The following is a 16,589-nucleotide window of genomic DNA, read 5'->3' on the forward strand; positions in this document are numbered from 1 at the left end:
ATGCATCTCTACTTCACCATCAGTCTCCAGCAGCGTGGGGTCCTTCCCACAGAGACAGTCCTCTAAGAATTCCTTCAGGCACAGGCATTTCTGCTCTGGCATGGGGTCCTCCATGGGTTGCAGGTCGGTCTCTGCTCCACTGTGTTTCTCATGGGTGGCAGAGGGGCCGCTGCTGTCTCCCCAGGGGCTGAGGGGAATCCCAGCTCTGGCACCTTCTCCCACTCCATCTGCACTGACCTGGTGTCTGCACAGCCATTTCTCTCAGGTCTCAGCCCTCTCTCCCTGCAGCCACACCAAGCCCAGCCGGCCCGAGGAACCTCGGCAGTCCCACAGGATGGACTCTGCCCAGCGGGCGCCCTGGGAGTGGGGCACCTCTGCGCTCTCCATGCCGTGTCACTGCTGTCGACTCCAGTCGAATGGCAGCAGCCGAGCACGGGCAGTTTTCTGCTGGGGAGGCCAGGAGGGGCGCAGCCCCCCACCTCCTACCTTTCTCCACTGCAGGTCCCACCTGGCTCTGGCTCCTTTGTTTCATTCTTAAAAGATATCATTCACAGAGGCGCTGATTGTCTCAGCCCTGGCGAGAGCCCGGTCTGACCGGTTTTGGAGCCAGGGAAGCTTCTCCCATCTCCTTACAGGGGCTGTCTCTGCAGCCTCTCCCCTGCTACCAAACCCCACCACATAAACCCAGCACACAAGAATAATGCTGGAGAAAGTTTCTAGTACCTATTTGACAAGGTGTAGTGCAAAAAATATTAAATAGTCGTAGAAAAAACAGGTTAAAATTAGGAACCTGAACATTCTGGCTCATATAATCTACAACAGTTGTTTTATATAGAATTTCCAATAAAAAATTACCACTTTGATCTGGAAGTTCATCAAGACATAATTTTAAGAAAACAGAAAATGGATTTAATCAGAATATTTATTCTGCAAGAATTGACTTTCACTGTGAATAGGACATCTCCTCCTAACATAGCCATCACTCCTGATATGCGTCTTTAAGGACTGAGGCAAAAGCTGCCAGTAATAATTTAGGATTTTTTTTTTTTGTCAACTTAAACATGTTTTTCTTAAAAGAGCACAGCTCCACAAAACACTACTCATTTTAAGTTTGCTAGCTTCAGCTATGATTATACTTAAAAAGTAACCTTGTCTAGTAATCACTACTGAAAAACAGTCTACAGGAGAAACAGTATGTCATTTGCACAGGTGTTGAGTCTTTAAGTTCTGGAGTGTCACACAACTTGTGCAGTTTTGTACTTGGAAGTTCCTGAAAGTTATGTAATTTCGTTGACAAGAAGGATACCTTCTCAACTGAATTTGGAAGATGACTCTTAAATCTTTATTTCACAGAATCGCAGAATGGCTGAAGTTGGACAGGATGTGTGAAGGACATCTGGTTCAACTTCCCGTCGAGTAGGGCCCCCTAGAGCCAGCTGCCTTGCCCAGGACCATGTCCAGACAGTTTCAAGCATCTCCAAGCACCGACACTCTATGACCTCTCTGGGCCACCTGTGCTAGTGCTCCACCACCCTCATTATGAGTGATATTTCATAGTCATAGTGTGATATTTAAATACAATTATCATCTATCTTCCCAGTAAATTAGACTGCATGTGAACTTCATTAAGTAATACAACTTTTTCCAAGGGCTTTGAACTTCCACATTTTATAAAACAATCACATTTCCTTCCTTCAACATACAGTGTCAGTGCCACAACACAGACACTTCCATCTCTTAGACCATCATGTTTTTCATCTCAGCTTCTAATTCATCTTCTTCTGATTTATTACATATTAATTTAAAGGGCTCTTAATTATTAGACATGCTTATAAATTAAAAAACAAAATTGGATATTTCATTTTGGTTTATTATGGTTCAGGAATGACTGCTAAATCATATGAATGAGGGTTTTTAAGAGAGGAGTTACTTAAGACAACAAGTGAAACATATTTCATCCTCCAAGGCTCTTACCTTCTTGCATGGTTAGATACAAAGGCCTTGGATTTCTAATATTTAGACACTGAAACCTTTAGACGTCTGACCAAACATAACGATTCAGGAAACATCTCAAGATCACATAGAAGTACGTATGAACTTCCTTGCCCTGTTTCAAGGCTAGAGCAGGACTATGCGCAGGCACCTACACATAGTTCAAGATACACAAAGATACGCTGGTCAAACATCTCTGATGTTGAAAGTGTCTCACTCAGAGATGACATTAGCACTCTTTCAGGAAGGAGTAAAAATCTCTGCTGGGAAGACTTCAAATAAAGTCTCTCACCTTAAAAACCAGTGCCCTAACAATCACTCTCCACTCCCTATTTAAGCTATTTCACTGCAGAAAAAGCAAGACACAAGGCATTTACTGAGTGGAAGAGGATGAGGTGTTTCCAGGAGTAAGCAATAATGCAGCATGCACACACAAACTTATTTTGTTTAAAACATGAAAGCTGATCCTGTTGAGTACTTTTAAGCCTCTTTTTTTTTTTTAATTTTGTGAGGTTGATTACATTTTTCTACTGAGTATCAGGTTTTCTAACACGTGGAATAAAGAGGACAGGCCCTTGGAGAGCTCAAAGAAATGGCATCAAACATAGAAAGTTTCCCGGACTAGCAGTCAGGGCATGATGGATTTGAAAGTCCATCTGAGTTCCTTTAACCCTTGAGAGTGAAATGATCTTTGATTAAGGGAAGCTTGGACTTGTGGAGACTAAAAATTGGTATCTGGTGCTTGCAATAGCCCGTAACATCTGACTGCAGCCAGAGAGGTTGATTTGTCCATCACTTTTACTGCTAATGCCCAGATTTTAGTACAGGAGAAAGTTCCCACACAGCAGGACAGACATTGTTTTATTTCACTGGAGGACCGTGAGGAAAAGCTACAGGAAACCTGTACAGAACTCTGAAATTCTTAACAAAAATGTGGAAGGCAAAGCAAATTAGATGCAACTACTAAAATAAAATAAATAAATAAATCGTGGCAATTGTCTTTTAACAGGTAAGAAAGTCTTACAAATTATTCTGAACTTATCTTTTCCTCCTTTTGGGAAAAGGGGAAAAAAAAACCCCAACCAATACACAAAAATCCCGAAGTTCTGAATTTCAATACGTTTTCTGTAAACTGCAACTGCCACTATTATTATAACCTGGCTCATATAGAAAAAGTACAATTTAACAACTATTTTAACTGAATTCCTACTTTAAATTTGAAGCAATAGGCTAAAAATTCCTCTGATGAAAATGAGTGGATGGACAGATGGGGTGGCTTCCTGGCTTTCCCAGGAAATTCTGATGCTACTGTCAAAATTTCTACTTTGACAACAGAGCACTGCCACGGTGAAAAAAATCAGAATGCCTAATTTACTGTCGTCATTTTCATCAGCTACATGTTGTAACTTTTCTCAGTCGACACAAAAATGGAAGAGTAGTATGAATTTGTAGTACGGCCTACAAGTACTTGAGAAGGGATGGTGGGGAGGTAGGGGAAGGGCTCTTTACATTAGTGATGGGTGACAGAACAAGAGGAAATGGGTATAAGCTTAGTCAGGGGAGATTCAGGTTGGATGTTAGGAAGTATTTCTTCTCTGAAAGGGTTGTCAGCCACTGGAATAGGCTGCCCAGGGAGGTGGCTGAGTCCCCATCCCTGGATGTGTTTAAGAATAGGGTGGATGAACTGCTTAGGGACATGGTTTAATGGGGGATTAGGGACGGTTGGACTGGATGATCTCTAAGGTCTTTTCCAACCTAGAAATTCTATGAAATTCTATGAATTGTTAAAGACTTACTCAGGGTACAGATTTTAATCTCAGTGTGCAGCAACAGCTGGAGGCAAAGTTTATCATCATCATTTATATAATGGATAAAGGCCCAGCTTGTGCAAAGCATTGCAGTTTTCCCCTCCTCACACCTCAAGCTGTTCATTCTCAAAATACACTCCAGACAGGCATTTTATATGAAAATAAAAAAGTTAGACATGTATTGTTACACGAGCAATTCTGTCCAAGATACCTGTAAAAGAAAATGTCTTAGCAGACAAGTTTATATTCTTTGGTAGCCATCATGGAAATTGGAGTTGCAGAGAGAAATCTAAAGGATAACAGTATGTTAGTGTTAGTTTTGTGGGTTTTTTTGGTGTGGGTGGGGTTTTTTTTTTTGTTTCTTTCCCCTCCCCCGCCTCTTCAGAAAAAGGATGTTCCTCCATCAAGACCAGTAACATTTAAGAACATATTTAAAAATTCCATTGCATTTTACATACTACAGAGGTTTGCAACATTAATAAAAGTATTTATCAATGTACTTATCTAAGCACTGATATAGAAGGAGGGTTTGAATTCTATAGTTTTTCCATTTGGAAAAGTTAGCTTTTGCCAACTTAGGTCTAAGAGAGTCTCAGTAGCAAGAAACCAGCCTTTGTAGGAAGCCCTTGTATTTGGAACCTAAGAATTTCTTTTGATAGCTCAAAAAACCTCTCTCTGTATGTGACAGAGCCTAGGTAGCAGACGAAAACAATTTCAGACTCGGAACATACCATGGATGTGTGCTGCCCTCTGCTGTACCGCTTAAATTCTTCCACTAATCCAGTCATTCTGCTACTGCTTTTTAACACAGACAGGTAAAGTGTACCCCAAATCAAAACACTAAAATATTACTACTCTGAGCAAGCAAGCAGTGCCTGCTATGGAAAGATTTATATCTGTCACTGTAGAAAAATGACAGAGAGCTCAAGACACATTTTTAAACGTCCATTTGTACATTCCCATGCAGATAAGGAAGATGATGTTTGCTTTTGCTGTTCCCTCATGTGCTCAGAGCGAGACCTTTTACTCTAATTAAGGCCCAATGGTTAATTTTCTATTTTTTTTCATACAGAGTATGCAGATTCAAATTAATACATGCTTCAGCTTTATCTGTCAACTCGCAAACCTTCCAAATGGATATGTCTCTTTTCCCCAAATCACATTTTTATTATTAGATATTTCTCATTCAATAAACATTTCACTTTACTACAAACACTTAACCACAACTCCTAACTCTTCATCACTGTGTAATGAAGGTATTTAAAGCATGAGAACTCCTATAGAAAGCTGTAGTTCAAAAGTAAGCAAGGAAAAAAAAAACACAAACAAAAATAAGAAAGGATAATTTTTTTCCCCTACAAGAAATGTTTTTGTTAAAACTTTGTGCAGTTTATGCAGCTACACGTGAACTCCTGTTCAACTAAAACACTTGAATTTCCTTCCACCCCAAGTCATTGATTGCAATAGCTGCAGTAGCTTAATTTTCAAATCTTCCATTTCCTCTAGTAGAGAAATCTTCTATTTATTTAGAATCACTAGAATTATTCACTCTACTTGGTCTGTTATCAGTCCATACAGATGGCAACAAAAAATAACATTAAAGAAGTTAAAACAAGTCAGGGAGAATCAAAATGCATATCTGCTGTTTTGAACTTTTAAGATATATGGGTTTTGCTGCAAACTAAAGGATGTACTTGATTAAACAGTAACCTCTACTACTTTCTCTCAGCTATGAATTTGTAATGAGCAGGACACTAATGAGTCTATTTTGTCCTTGGTTTTTAGAGAAGGCTTAGAAAATAAGTATATCATCTCAACTGGAGCTGAATGGTCCAGTCAGCTCAGTTAGGCTGACAAAGAAACACTTCAATATTAAAATACAACTGGCATCTAATTAATAGATCTTGAATTCGCTTTCTGATAGAATGTTAAAAAAGCTACTAAACGGGAATGCAATGATTTAATGAAAAATTGAATGGTTTGATAAAAAACAGTTAGAATACTTGGGGTTGGAGTTACTTTATAAATATTTTTAATGCATTTTTTTTTCCAGCTTTAGATCAAGACTACTAGTAAAAAAGGTATCTATAATTTTAACTAAGTTTAAGATAACAGTGAAATGTTTCTTGGTCTTAGATAAAGGCAGTCAAATTTCACTATATGCTATGTCCATACTACTTCCAAAAAATGTAGCATCACTGAAGAAAATTCTTTTGTTATAAAAAAAACCCACAGGTCCAGTTTTCAGTGTAAAAAAAAGTGACAGCAGAACACAGGACTGTAAAATAAGCCAACTGGAAACTATGCAAAAATCTCAGTGTTTATAAACATGTCTGTGTTTAGGTGAAGTTAGACTTCCATTACCTTTAGATGTATAAATGGCTCTTAAACTGATATCAAAACCACATACCAGATGCACATAATATCTTGCCTACCAATGTGTTTAGAGAGCAATTAATCTACTTGCTTTCTTATTCTTCAAGTGTCACTTCACACTACTAGTAGTTTAAACGTAAACTTTGATTCACTGGATAAAATATTATCTTAGACGAGATGATGTAACTTTACATCTAAAAATACATTGTAATCTACAATACTCAGCAGGTTACGCTCAAAAGGAAAACAGAGCAAAGAAGTAACAACACGTTAGAAATTAAACAACTGCTGTTATAAAATTGTACTGCTAATAAGAATTACCTGTTTTTGTGAGCAAAAGATTATCCAGATGTCTGTCTCCCACTCCAAGGATGTAAGTAATTACACAATAACCAGCTGTAAGAAGTAAATTGTAGATACCGATATGAGTTCCATTCCTCAAGAGCAACAAGTTCCACACAATTCACAACAGTATGAAACATGACCCTAGCTCTTGTTCACAACTAATAAATACACCACAGAGACTGGGGACAGGGGTGGTGCTGGGGAAGAATCAAGATTATCAGCACTATGAAGAACGTTTGAAGTAATAGCTTAAAGCTCTGAAGTTCATTCAAGCACTGCCCAGATTTTTATTCCTTACTATACAATTGTATACCAAACACTAAAAGCCTAAATTCATTCAATACTGGGATTAAGCTACCTCAAAGGAAGAGGAAGTGTTTTGAGCAAAATGAATGTACACATTTTGAACTTAAGACAACAACTAATAGACATTGATATGAATCCAAATGTGTATGTCAGCAGTATTGGCAAAGTAAGCAGTAAGCCAAGCAGTGATAAATATATTAGAACCAGTGCAAACTCATTTATTCTTACTTTCACTCACTAATCAGAACAGTTTGAAGCAGTACTTAACACTGCACCATCGGAAATACAAGGGGAGAGGCAAAGATACTGTAGAACAACAACAGAATTACTTTTTTTTTTTTGGTAGAATTAAGTTGGTTTTATTTTAATGGAAAGCAAATCTGACATTATAACATTGTCATCGGTCTGCTGAACAAGAACTACACTACCACATTTTCTTATCATCCAAATGGAACAAGAAATTGAAGGTAACCTCACCTCCAAAAAACTCAATGTTCTAAAAACAAATTAAAATTTTCTACCTCAAATACAGATGATTCATTATTGTATAAATAAAGACCACAACTCAAGATGCACAGAGGGCAGAGGTAAGATTATTGCTAGAAAGTAAGGAGCATGTAACTTCTGGTTTCCTTTAAGGAGAACAAAGACAGGGCTGAGGAGGGGAATTGTGTATGACATGTCAGGCTGAAAACTGTTCTTTTCACAGGGATTCTGACAGCAACTGAATGCATACTTCTCCATCTGCAGTCATTTAAACTGATATGCCTTGATATCTCACCTACCCTGTCTTCTACACCTCAGATATGAAGTTATCAATTGTAGGAGTGTAACTTACCGCAGCTCTTAACATACGTGTCCATTACCTCTGCACTTATTCCATGAGGGCCAGTCTCACTAGGAGCATGTTTTCTGAAGAAGTTCTGGAAGGCAAGTTATCAACATATTCAGTTATTCCACATGATCTGAAATAGGATCTTTAGAACTGGTAGAAAAAAAGATTTAAATCAAGACCACAAATGGTTGTTATTACCACCTGTTAAACTAAAAAACATTCCCAAAAACCCTTACAAGATCTAATTTAATTTTATATTGCTTTATTTTCTGTCTTAATCATCACATTCTTATACTCAAATAGATCTGAAGTTCAAACTGAAATGCAGTTTTCTTTATTAACAGCTTCAGAAAATTAACAATGCATTGAAAAGTTACTAATTAATAACTGTGAGTGCAAAATACTCTCACAGGAAACTGTTCAGGCCAGATAAAAAAAAAAAAACAGGACTAGCAATCCAGATTAGTTGACTATATTTGGGACACACACACTCTTACAAAGTTTATCATCATTATATGTCTCCGTATTCCTCTGGATGACATAAGTGACTAACACAAGTTACTAAAATCATAACAAAAATGAAGGGAGTCTTACAAAAAAAAGAGAAAGTGGTACTGAACAAAGGTACCCTCAGGCTGTTTAAGAAAGTTTTCCTTGAAAAGCAGTCCTGTTTTAACATATATCAGAGTTCTAAGGTCTGAAGAGAGCTTCGATTATCTTTGCTTACAGAGGAACAAGCCCTTCTGAGATATGTTAGATAAGTTGACAGAGTAGAAAGTTTCTATTAAATTAAATCCCCAAGTGAAGCGTGGAAGGAAATTTTTAATTGGTTAACAGGACACTAGAGAGATCTGCCTTCGGTGCTGCAAAATTTTACATGCTGTATGTAAAAAAGAAAGGCAACAACACAACCAAAAAACAGAACTCAAAACAATTAAAAAACACACGGACTTCAGACCATCCAAATGCTAAACTGTAGAGTGTGAAACAGAAATAGACGAGCTGCAATTTCAAGGTAGTGATGTGTGATTCGAGTGTAAGAAACACTCAAGCATCAAAATATCTTTTATCCTTGTGCCTTACCAGCCAGTATTAGATTAATTGGTTTATATCTTTTCAGAAGTGAAACATTTTTTAATATTTATTTAGAGTGCTCATGTTTATTAGGACAGCTGTGACACAAAAAATGAACAATTACAAAAAGAATAAACCAAACTTTCACAGCACCTAAAAACATTCATTCAGTTTTTAGTTCCTTGGCCTACAATGCCCAGCTATTTTATCATGCTTTGGCACAGGAAATCTAGGCTCTATAAGGTATTTTGCCATTGATCTGTGAAGTAATCTTAGATCACATTCTTTCGGCGTCTTGTCTATCTAGATTATCCATTCTTCACAGGAAGGATTGCTCCTGACATCTGCACAGCAAATAAAGCAGTGGAGCACCTATTTTAGATTGGAATATGATGTTACAAGTAATTGCAAAATGACAATTTCACAAGCATTCCTAAATACATTACTTTATAAAAACACATAATGGACTAGAATATGAATAGTACATTTCCAAGACTACAAAGGCTTGCCAAGAAAAGCACTTGATAAACTGTATGAGTATTCAACGTGCATATGTACTGTCGGGGGAGTTCCTGGCTGCTACATGGGAAGCACCTGTGCCTTGTCGAGACAGGTGCTGCGAGTCACGGTGGTCAGCCGGAGACCACGTGACCTATGGGAGGCTTAAAGATGGGGCACTCCCAAGAGGGAGTGGGGCAGTTCCCTCCTGGAGGTTGGAGTGATAGGAGCTCCTGGAGAGCAGTGAGTCGGAGCTCTCTGTTGGAGATTAGAAGAGCCTTCTGATTGTGAGACACATCGTGGTCGCAACAGCCGTTTGGTTGCGACCCACTGTGGGAAGGTACAGGCGGTCCGCGACATCTGGTGACCCCGACGTGATTCGGTGAAACGTGAACCGTCTGGACTGCAGGGTGAACTGTGGTGGAGATAAAACCCAGCGAAGCTTGAGAGCGGCAGGAGCTGTGGATTGACCAGTTTTGACCTAGACACCTGGAACAAGGTGAGCCGCTGGGAATGGACATGAGACAGAACTTTGTAAAGGAAGGCCAGACTTTTGCATTTCTTGAATCTGCGATAATAGCTGCAGGGGCCAATATAAGAAGCAAGGATCTATATAATTTACTCAACTGGGCGGCGGAGCGTGAAGACCTAGTGAGTCTCAGTGCCTCCTTTAACCTAGAGCTTTGGAAAAAAATGGGGGATAAGTTGCTTTGTGAAGTAGTCTTTGAGAATGAGGACTTAACCAAAACCGACCTATTGCGTACATGGGGGGCCTTGGATAATATAATTCAAGCAACAGATTATGTATCAATGGGCAAAGGTTTTGAAGAAGATGACGATCTGTCTGAGGGAGGATTGGCCTCAGACAGCATGGACAGTGAATCAGGTCTATCTTCACTGTTCAAGGATATCAAGAAAGTTGTGGGGACTGTGCAGGTTCTCTGCCCCACCCTGCAGGAGGTGTTAAAACGTCCCCCACCCTTTGCCCCAACAGCCCCCCCTTCCCCCGTTATTATGCCTACGGCTCCGCCATTTGAGCAATTGGCCCCACCCTTGGCAACTTCATATCCCGCAGTACCTGGTTATCCGGCCCAGGTACGTTTGGAGCAGCCAATAATACTACAGCAAGTCATGACACTATTACAAGGAGTATCCCGGCAGTTAGCAGCTGTAGTGGAGATGCTGCAGCAGGCCATGACCCACCCTGCAGCAAGAGAGACTATAAGAAAGACCTCTGAAGCAAGTGATAGTTCTGCTGGGAAGTTACCAACCGCACCTAGACCGAGGAGAAAGTCGCCAGAATCCGCCTGTTTAGTGCAACCAGACCCCCTGGGAGCGACTACAGGAACAGTTCAACCTCATGACCCAGTTCGCTTCTGGGACGAGGTTAGAACAAAAGCAATAGAGGCCAGGGACTGGGACCTGGCTGAAGCTCTGGGGGTACCAGTTAACAATAAAGAATCATCTATAACAGAAATGGGGAGAGGGCCTAGTGCGTTCCCTGTGGCACTAGCCCTCCCGGGTTCCTTGCGTGTTAGGAAGCAGAAGTGTTATAGATGTGGAAACCTGGGACATATAAAATCGGAATGCCCAGGACGGAAGGGTCAAAGGCGGATAATAAATGCCGGAAAAGTTAATGGCCCAGTTACTCGTCATAAATGTGGGAAACAGAGATGTTACAGGTGCGGAAAGATGGGCCATTTTGCTAAGCAATGCGAATCAGAGGTTTACACTAACGGCTGGCCGAGAAATAAAAGAATGAGAAAGTGTACGCAGATGCATGATGGCCCGGACAAAGCTTTTGCAGGAGCATTACGGCAGCCACAGGTTGACCAACAGAAAAAGCAGCCAGAGCAGCCAGGGTGGATGTATCCGTTGTTGCCGGATCAATGGATATATCCGCCGTCATAGTATGACAAAAAATGAGAACGATTCCCCCATGATTTCGTTCCAAGGCATCTGACAAACGGTGACGAAAAATGGAATCGGAACATTAGAAACCCCTAAAGGCTATTAGGCCTTTTTTTCAAAAAAGAAAGGGGGAATTGTTGGGGGAGTTCCTGGCTGCTACATGGGAAGCACCTGTGCCTTGTCGAGACAGGTGCTGCGAGTCACGGTGGTCAGCCGGAGACCACGTGACCTATGGGAGGCTTAAAGATGGGGCACTCCCAAGAGGGAGTGGGGCAGTTCCCTCCTGGAGGTTGGAGTGATAGGAGCTCCTGGAGAGCAGTGAGTCGGAGCTCTCTGTTGGAGATTAGAAGAGCCTTCTGATTGTGAGACACATCGTGGTCACAACAGCCGTTTGGTTGCGACCCACTGTGGGAAGGTACAGGCGGTCCGCAACAATGTACCTTATCACAATCTTCATGGAATAGAAAGTGCAAAAACTTACACAACTTGATGTTGGTCATTGTCTGATTAACGATAAGCATTTTTCATAAGTGATAAGCATTTGATATGCTTATTTGTTAGGCAAATTATTACGACAATAATGATAAGCACTTTTATGTCTCTGTGTTTTTAATACATGCAGTTTATAGTAGCTGGGCGTCATTTGCTTTGGCTCCCAGTTACTGGGCTATGAAGCTACAATTTCTCTTGTTTAATCAGAAGATGACTCAAAAATCTCCCATCACATACCTGTATACTTTCCTCAGTAGCAAGAACTTCTGCAACTGGTACTGACTGGATAAACTGCATGAAGCCTGTAACAGAAAACAAAAAAAAAGTCTTTAATGCATAGAGCTTTCAAACTGCTTTATAAAGCATGTTAATTAAAGGGCAACACTAACATACGCTTTCATTCAACTGCTTCTCATTGGCAAAAAAATATGTTTGGTCCCAATTTTCTGCCTTTGGTAGTTTGTCTAACACCAGATTAGTTTGCAAAAGGTCTGTTGTTCTAACTTTTGGTAAGAAGAGAAAGATAAATCAATGGCTTTCTAAATATTTATCCAGAATGTATCTAAGAACATAACCAAGTTTGCTTTTGTCTGGGGGTTTCTTCCTCCATTTCAGTCCAAGATCAACAAGTAGAAGCATAAACAAAGTTCTTCGTTCAAGATCACACAGCAAGCTAGCAGCAAAGATTACACTACTGACTGCCAGGTACTTCAAAATCTAGACTAGCTTCTTTTATGAAGATATCTGTGTTACCTGTGGAATACTGCGGACACTCACTTTGTTTAATTCTATGACTTACATTGCAAAAAGATTTTCTTAAACATTTGAGCTCCTTTCTAGAATGCTGTGCTAAAAAAAACATAGAATCATAGAAGGAACGGTTTGTGTTGAAAAGGACCTCAAGGATCATCTAGTTCCAAGCTCCCTGCCATGGGCAGAGACGTCTTCCACTGGATAAGGCTGCTCAAAGCCTCATCCAACCTGGCCTTGAACACTTCCAAGGATGGAGCATCCACAACTCCTCTGGGCAACCTGTTCCAGTGCCTCACCATCCTCAGAGTGAAGTTCTTCTTTTTATCTAATCTAAATCTCCCGTTTCAGTTTAAATCCATTGCCCCTTGTCCTATCACTACACGCCCTTGTAAAAAGTCCCTCTCCAGCTTTCCTGTAGGCCCCCTTTAGGTACTGGAAGGCTGCAATAAGATCACCCCGGAGCCTTCTCTTCTCCAGGCTGAACAGCCCCAACTCTCTCAGCCTGTCTTCATAGCAGAGGTGCTCCAGCCCTCGGGTCATCTTTGTGGCCCTCCTCTGGACCCGCTCCAGCAGCTCCATGTCCTTCTTGTGCTGGGGACTCCAGAGCTGAACACAGTATTCCAGGTGGGGTCTCAAGAGCAGAGAGAGGGGCAGAACCACCTCCCTCGACCTGCTGGCCACGCTTCTTTTGATACAGCCCAGGATACGGTTGGCTTTCTGGGCTGCAAGCACACATTGCCAGCTCATGTTGAGCTTCTCATCCACCAGCAACTCCAAGATATTCTCCTCCGTGCTGCTCTCAATCTATTCTCAGCCCAGCCTGTACTTGTGCTTGGGATTGCCCCGACCCACGTGCAGGACTTTGCACTTGGCCTCACTGAACTTCACGGAAGTTTGCACTGGCCCAAATCTCCAGCCTGTCAAGATCCCTCTGGATGGCATCCCTTCCCTCTAGCGTGTCCACAACACCACAGAGATTGGTGTCATCTCCAAACTTGCTGAGGGCGCACTCGATCCCACTGTCCCTGTCGCCGACAAAGACCTTAAACAACACCAGCCCCAATGGTGACCCCTGAGGAACACCACTCATCACTGGCCTCCACTTGGACATTGAGCCATTGACCACAACTCTGAGTGCAACCATTCAGCCAATTCATAGATTTCTAGGTTGGAAAAGACCTTAGAGATCATCCAGTCCAACCGTCTCTAATCCCCATTAAACCATATCCCTAAGTAGTTTATCCACCCTATTCTTAAACACATCCAGGGATGGGGACTCAACCACCTCCCTGGGCAGCCTATTCCAGTGGCTGACAACCCTTTCAGAGAAGAAATACTTCCTAACATCCAACCTGAATCTCCCCTGTCTAAGCTTATGCCCATTTCCTCTTGTTCTATCACCCATCACTAATGTAAAGAGTCCTTCCCCCACCTCCCCACCATCTTTTCCCAAGTATTTATAGGCCGTAATCAGGTCTCCCCTCAGCCTCCTCTTCTCCAGGCTAAACAGCCCCAACTCCCTTAGCCACTCCCCATAAGTTTTATTTTCCAGACCCTTGACCAGTTTTGTCGCCCTTCTTTGGACTCGCTCCAGGAGCTCAATATCTCTCTTAAAGCGAGGGGCCCAAAACTGGACACAATATTCCAGGTGCGGCCTCACCAGTGCCGAGTACAGGGGCAGGATCACTTCCCTGCTCCTGCTCGTCACACTATTCTTGATACACGCCAGTATCCCATTGGCCTTTTTGGCCACCTGGGCACACTGCTGGCTCATATCAAGCCGGTAGTCAACCAACACCCCCAGGTCCTTCTCCGCCAAGGCAGCTCTCCAGCCACTCTTCCCCGAGCCTATAGTGATGCTTGGGGTTTTTGTACCCCAAGTGAAGGACTCTGCACTTGGCCTTACTAAAGCTCATGCCATTGGCCTCAGCCCAACGATCCAGTCTGTTCAAATCCCTCTGAAGGGCCTCCCTACCCTCGAGCAGATCGACACAGCCTCCCAGCTTGGTGTCGTCCGCAAATTTACTGAGGGTACATTCAATCCCCTCATCCAGGTCATTGATAAAGATGTTAAACAGAACTGGACCCAGCACTGAGCCCTGGGGAACCCCACTGGTGACCGGCCTCCAGCCGGATTTAGCCCCATTTACCACCACTCTTTGGGCCCGGCCATCCAGCCAGTTTTTAACCCAAAGGAGGGTGTGCCTATCCAGGGCAGCAGTTATGAGTTTCTCAATTATTCCTTATCCATCGAGTGGTTCACCCGTCAAATCCTTGTCTCTCCAATTTAGAGGCAAGGATCTCATGTGGATAATGTGTCAAATGCTCTGAACAAGTCCAGGTCATGTCTCATGAAAATAGTGTGTCACAACAGTCTATGAACAGAAGGAGAAGATTCCTCTCAATACGGTATTTTTAGGAAATATAAGTATCCATACCATGCTTTGTACTCGTTGCCAGCACTTTATAGGGTGTCAGCTTCAAATCCAGATTCTCTTTTCTTAACAGCTAGAAAAAAAACACCACACAAAAAAGCAAAGATGAACACAATACAAAGGCAGCTGCTATTGGTAAAAGGAATGTGCATTGGACACTTATCTCCACTGTTCTTCACTGAAATCAGTAATGAGTGATTTTTAAGTATGCACAGGATCATTGCCTGTCTATGAAGAAAAGAAAAAAGTCACCTATGACCCGAGAACCGTGCAATGCATTAGCAACATAAGCTGTATTAACAGTTTTCAAAACAGTCTTGCTCCTGACAAGGAAAATAAAGAACACAAAGACGAAGATGCAGATTAATAGTTCTCACCTTATCCATGAGTGAAATAATCTGAAGAATAAGTTGATCTTGACGTAAATCATCACCATGCTTAAAAATTACAGGGTATTTCCCTCCATCTTCCGTCTTGAAGAATAACTGAGCAGGCATTAAGGCACTCTGGAAAGGAAACATATTCTACTAAACTGGCTCACAGCAGTGTTTGTGTTCACATGTTGCTACAGTGGAGTTTAAAACATAAATCCTTGTCCATTGCATTGTAAACCATAAGTGAATTAAGCAAGTATCTGGTCATAGGATTCAAGTATCAAATTCGGTTATGAAAAGGTTTAGAATAGTCCTATTTGAACACCAACAGTGTGGTAGCGAGCTCCGGAACTCTTTTATGTTCCTCAAGTTTGGTAGAAAAGAAGCAGCTCTAAAGCTTCAAAAAGCAGTTTTACTCCCTGTCTAGGACTCAATAGTTAGAATACACCATTTCTAGTTATCAAAAGTGTGATCTACACATGTTTCTTAAAAAAAAAAATACGTTAAGGTTTTCCTTCTTTTATAGCAAGGAGCATGAAGGGTACATTTCCCTCCACCCGAGTCCACCAGCAGCTGAAGAAGAAAGGACAGAAGCATTCAAATTTTGTTTGTATGCATGTAGTTCCAATCAACACAGAAGCACTATGCAAAAGGTCAGAAAAAAACAAATTTAAACTGACCACATCAAAAAGACACAATTATAGAATAAACATCAAAGAAATGCTAGAGGCAAGACATCTTAAACCACCAATTGCTTCCTTAATCTATTTAGCGAAAGCAAAAACGCCTTTTTATATTGTTGTTTGAGAAAGTAAATTTAATTGTTTGCAATTTCAGTGTATAAAAAGGGCTGAATGGCATCAATTACCCACATGAACGATTTCATCTATTACAACTGACCAAGTCATTTCCCTCAAAACCAAAACAACAACAAAAAAATATCAAGGACAGGGAGTTCAATGTTTGAGTAGTTACGTTAGATTTTCACAAGCAATTAATGTTTTAGAATTATTACATTCCATAAATAAAAGAAAAATGATTCTTTCAATAGTCCTACAAAAGCTGCCATGTGATGTCAAAGAGCATCAAAAATTAGTCATTCTTCCCTCTTTAGGTTTGTTTTATTAGCCCATAGTACAGAATGAGAGATTAAATAGAAATCTGTGACCTTTCAGAATCAGAAGAATCTAAACCATCTCTGATTTTGAAGCAAGTTACATCTCACATTATTGGGCCTAAATATTCTACACTGCTACAACAGATCGACGTGTAGAAGACGACTATCTAACTTGAGTTTGTCCTGATCAAATTAAACTATTATTCTTGATAGGAAATGTTTAATTGCTGTTCCAGTAGTCTTTTCATCAACATACTTCTCTCAAACATTAAA

General features: G+C 41.0%; 1 protein-coding gene across 4 annotated transcripts in view; it reads right to left on the minus strand.

Annotated features, from left to right (window-relative positions):
• Positions 1–16,589, minus strand: part of PIK3C3 (phosphatidylinositol 3-kinase catalytic subunit type 3) — an 88,906-nt gene that overhangs the window by 33,401 nt on the left and 38,916 nt on the right. For all 4 annotated transcript variants that reach the window (XM_086628714.1, XM_086628715.1, XM_086628713.1 and 1 more), the window contains 5 exons: positions 15,203–15,331; positions 14,829–14,898; positions 11,875–11,939; positions 7,666–7,750; positions 6,498–6,572 (listed from right to left, as the gene is read on the minus strand). In XM_086628714.1, coding sequence (XP_086484840.1) covers positions 6,498–6,572; positions 7,666–7,750; positions 11,875–11,939; positions 14,829–14,898; positions 15,203–15,331 — 424 coding nt within the window. The remainder of the gene's footprint in view (positions 1–6,497; positions 6,573–7,665; positions 7,751–11,874; positions 11,940–14,828; positions 14,899–15,202; positions 15,332–16,589) is intronic.

The sequence above is a fragment of the Tauraco erythrolophus genome, chromosome Z (genome assembly GCF_009769465.1).
Source record: "Tauraco erythrolophus isolate bTauEry1 chromosome Z, bTauEry1.pri, whole genome shotgun sequence".
NCBI lineage: Eukaryota > Metazoa > Chordata > Aves > Musophagiformes > Musophagidae > Tauraco > Tauraco erythrolophus.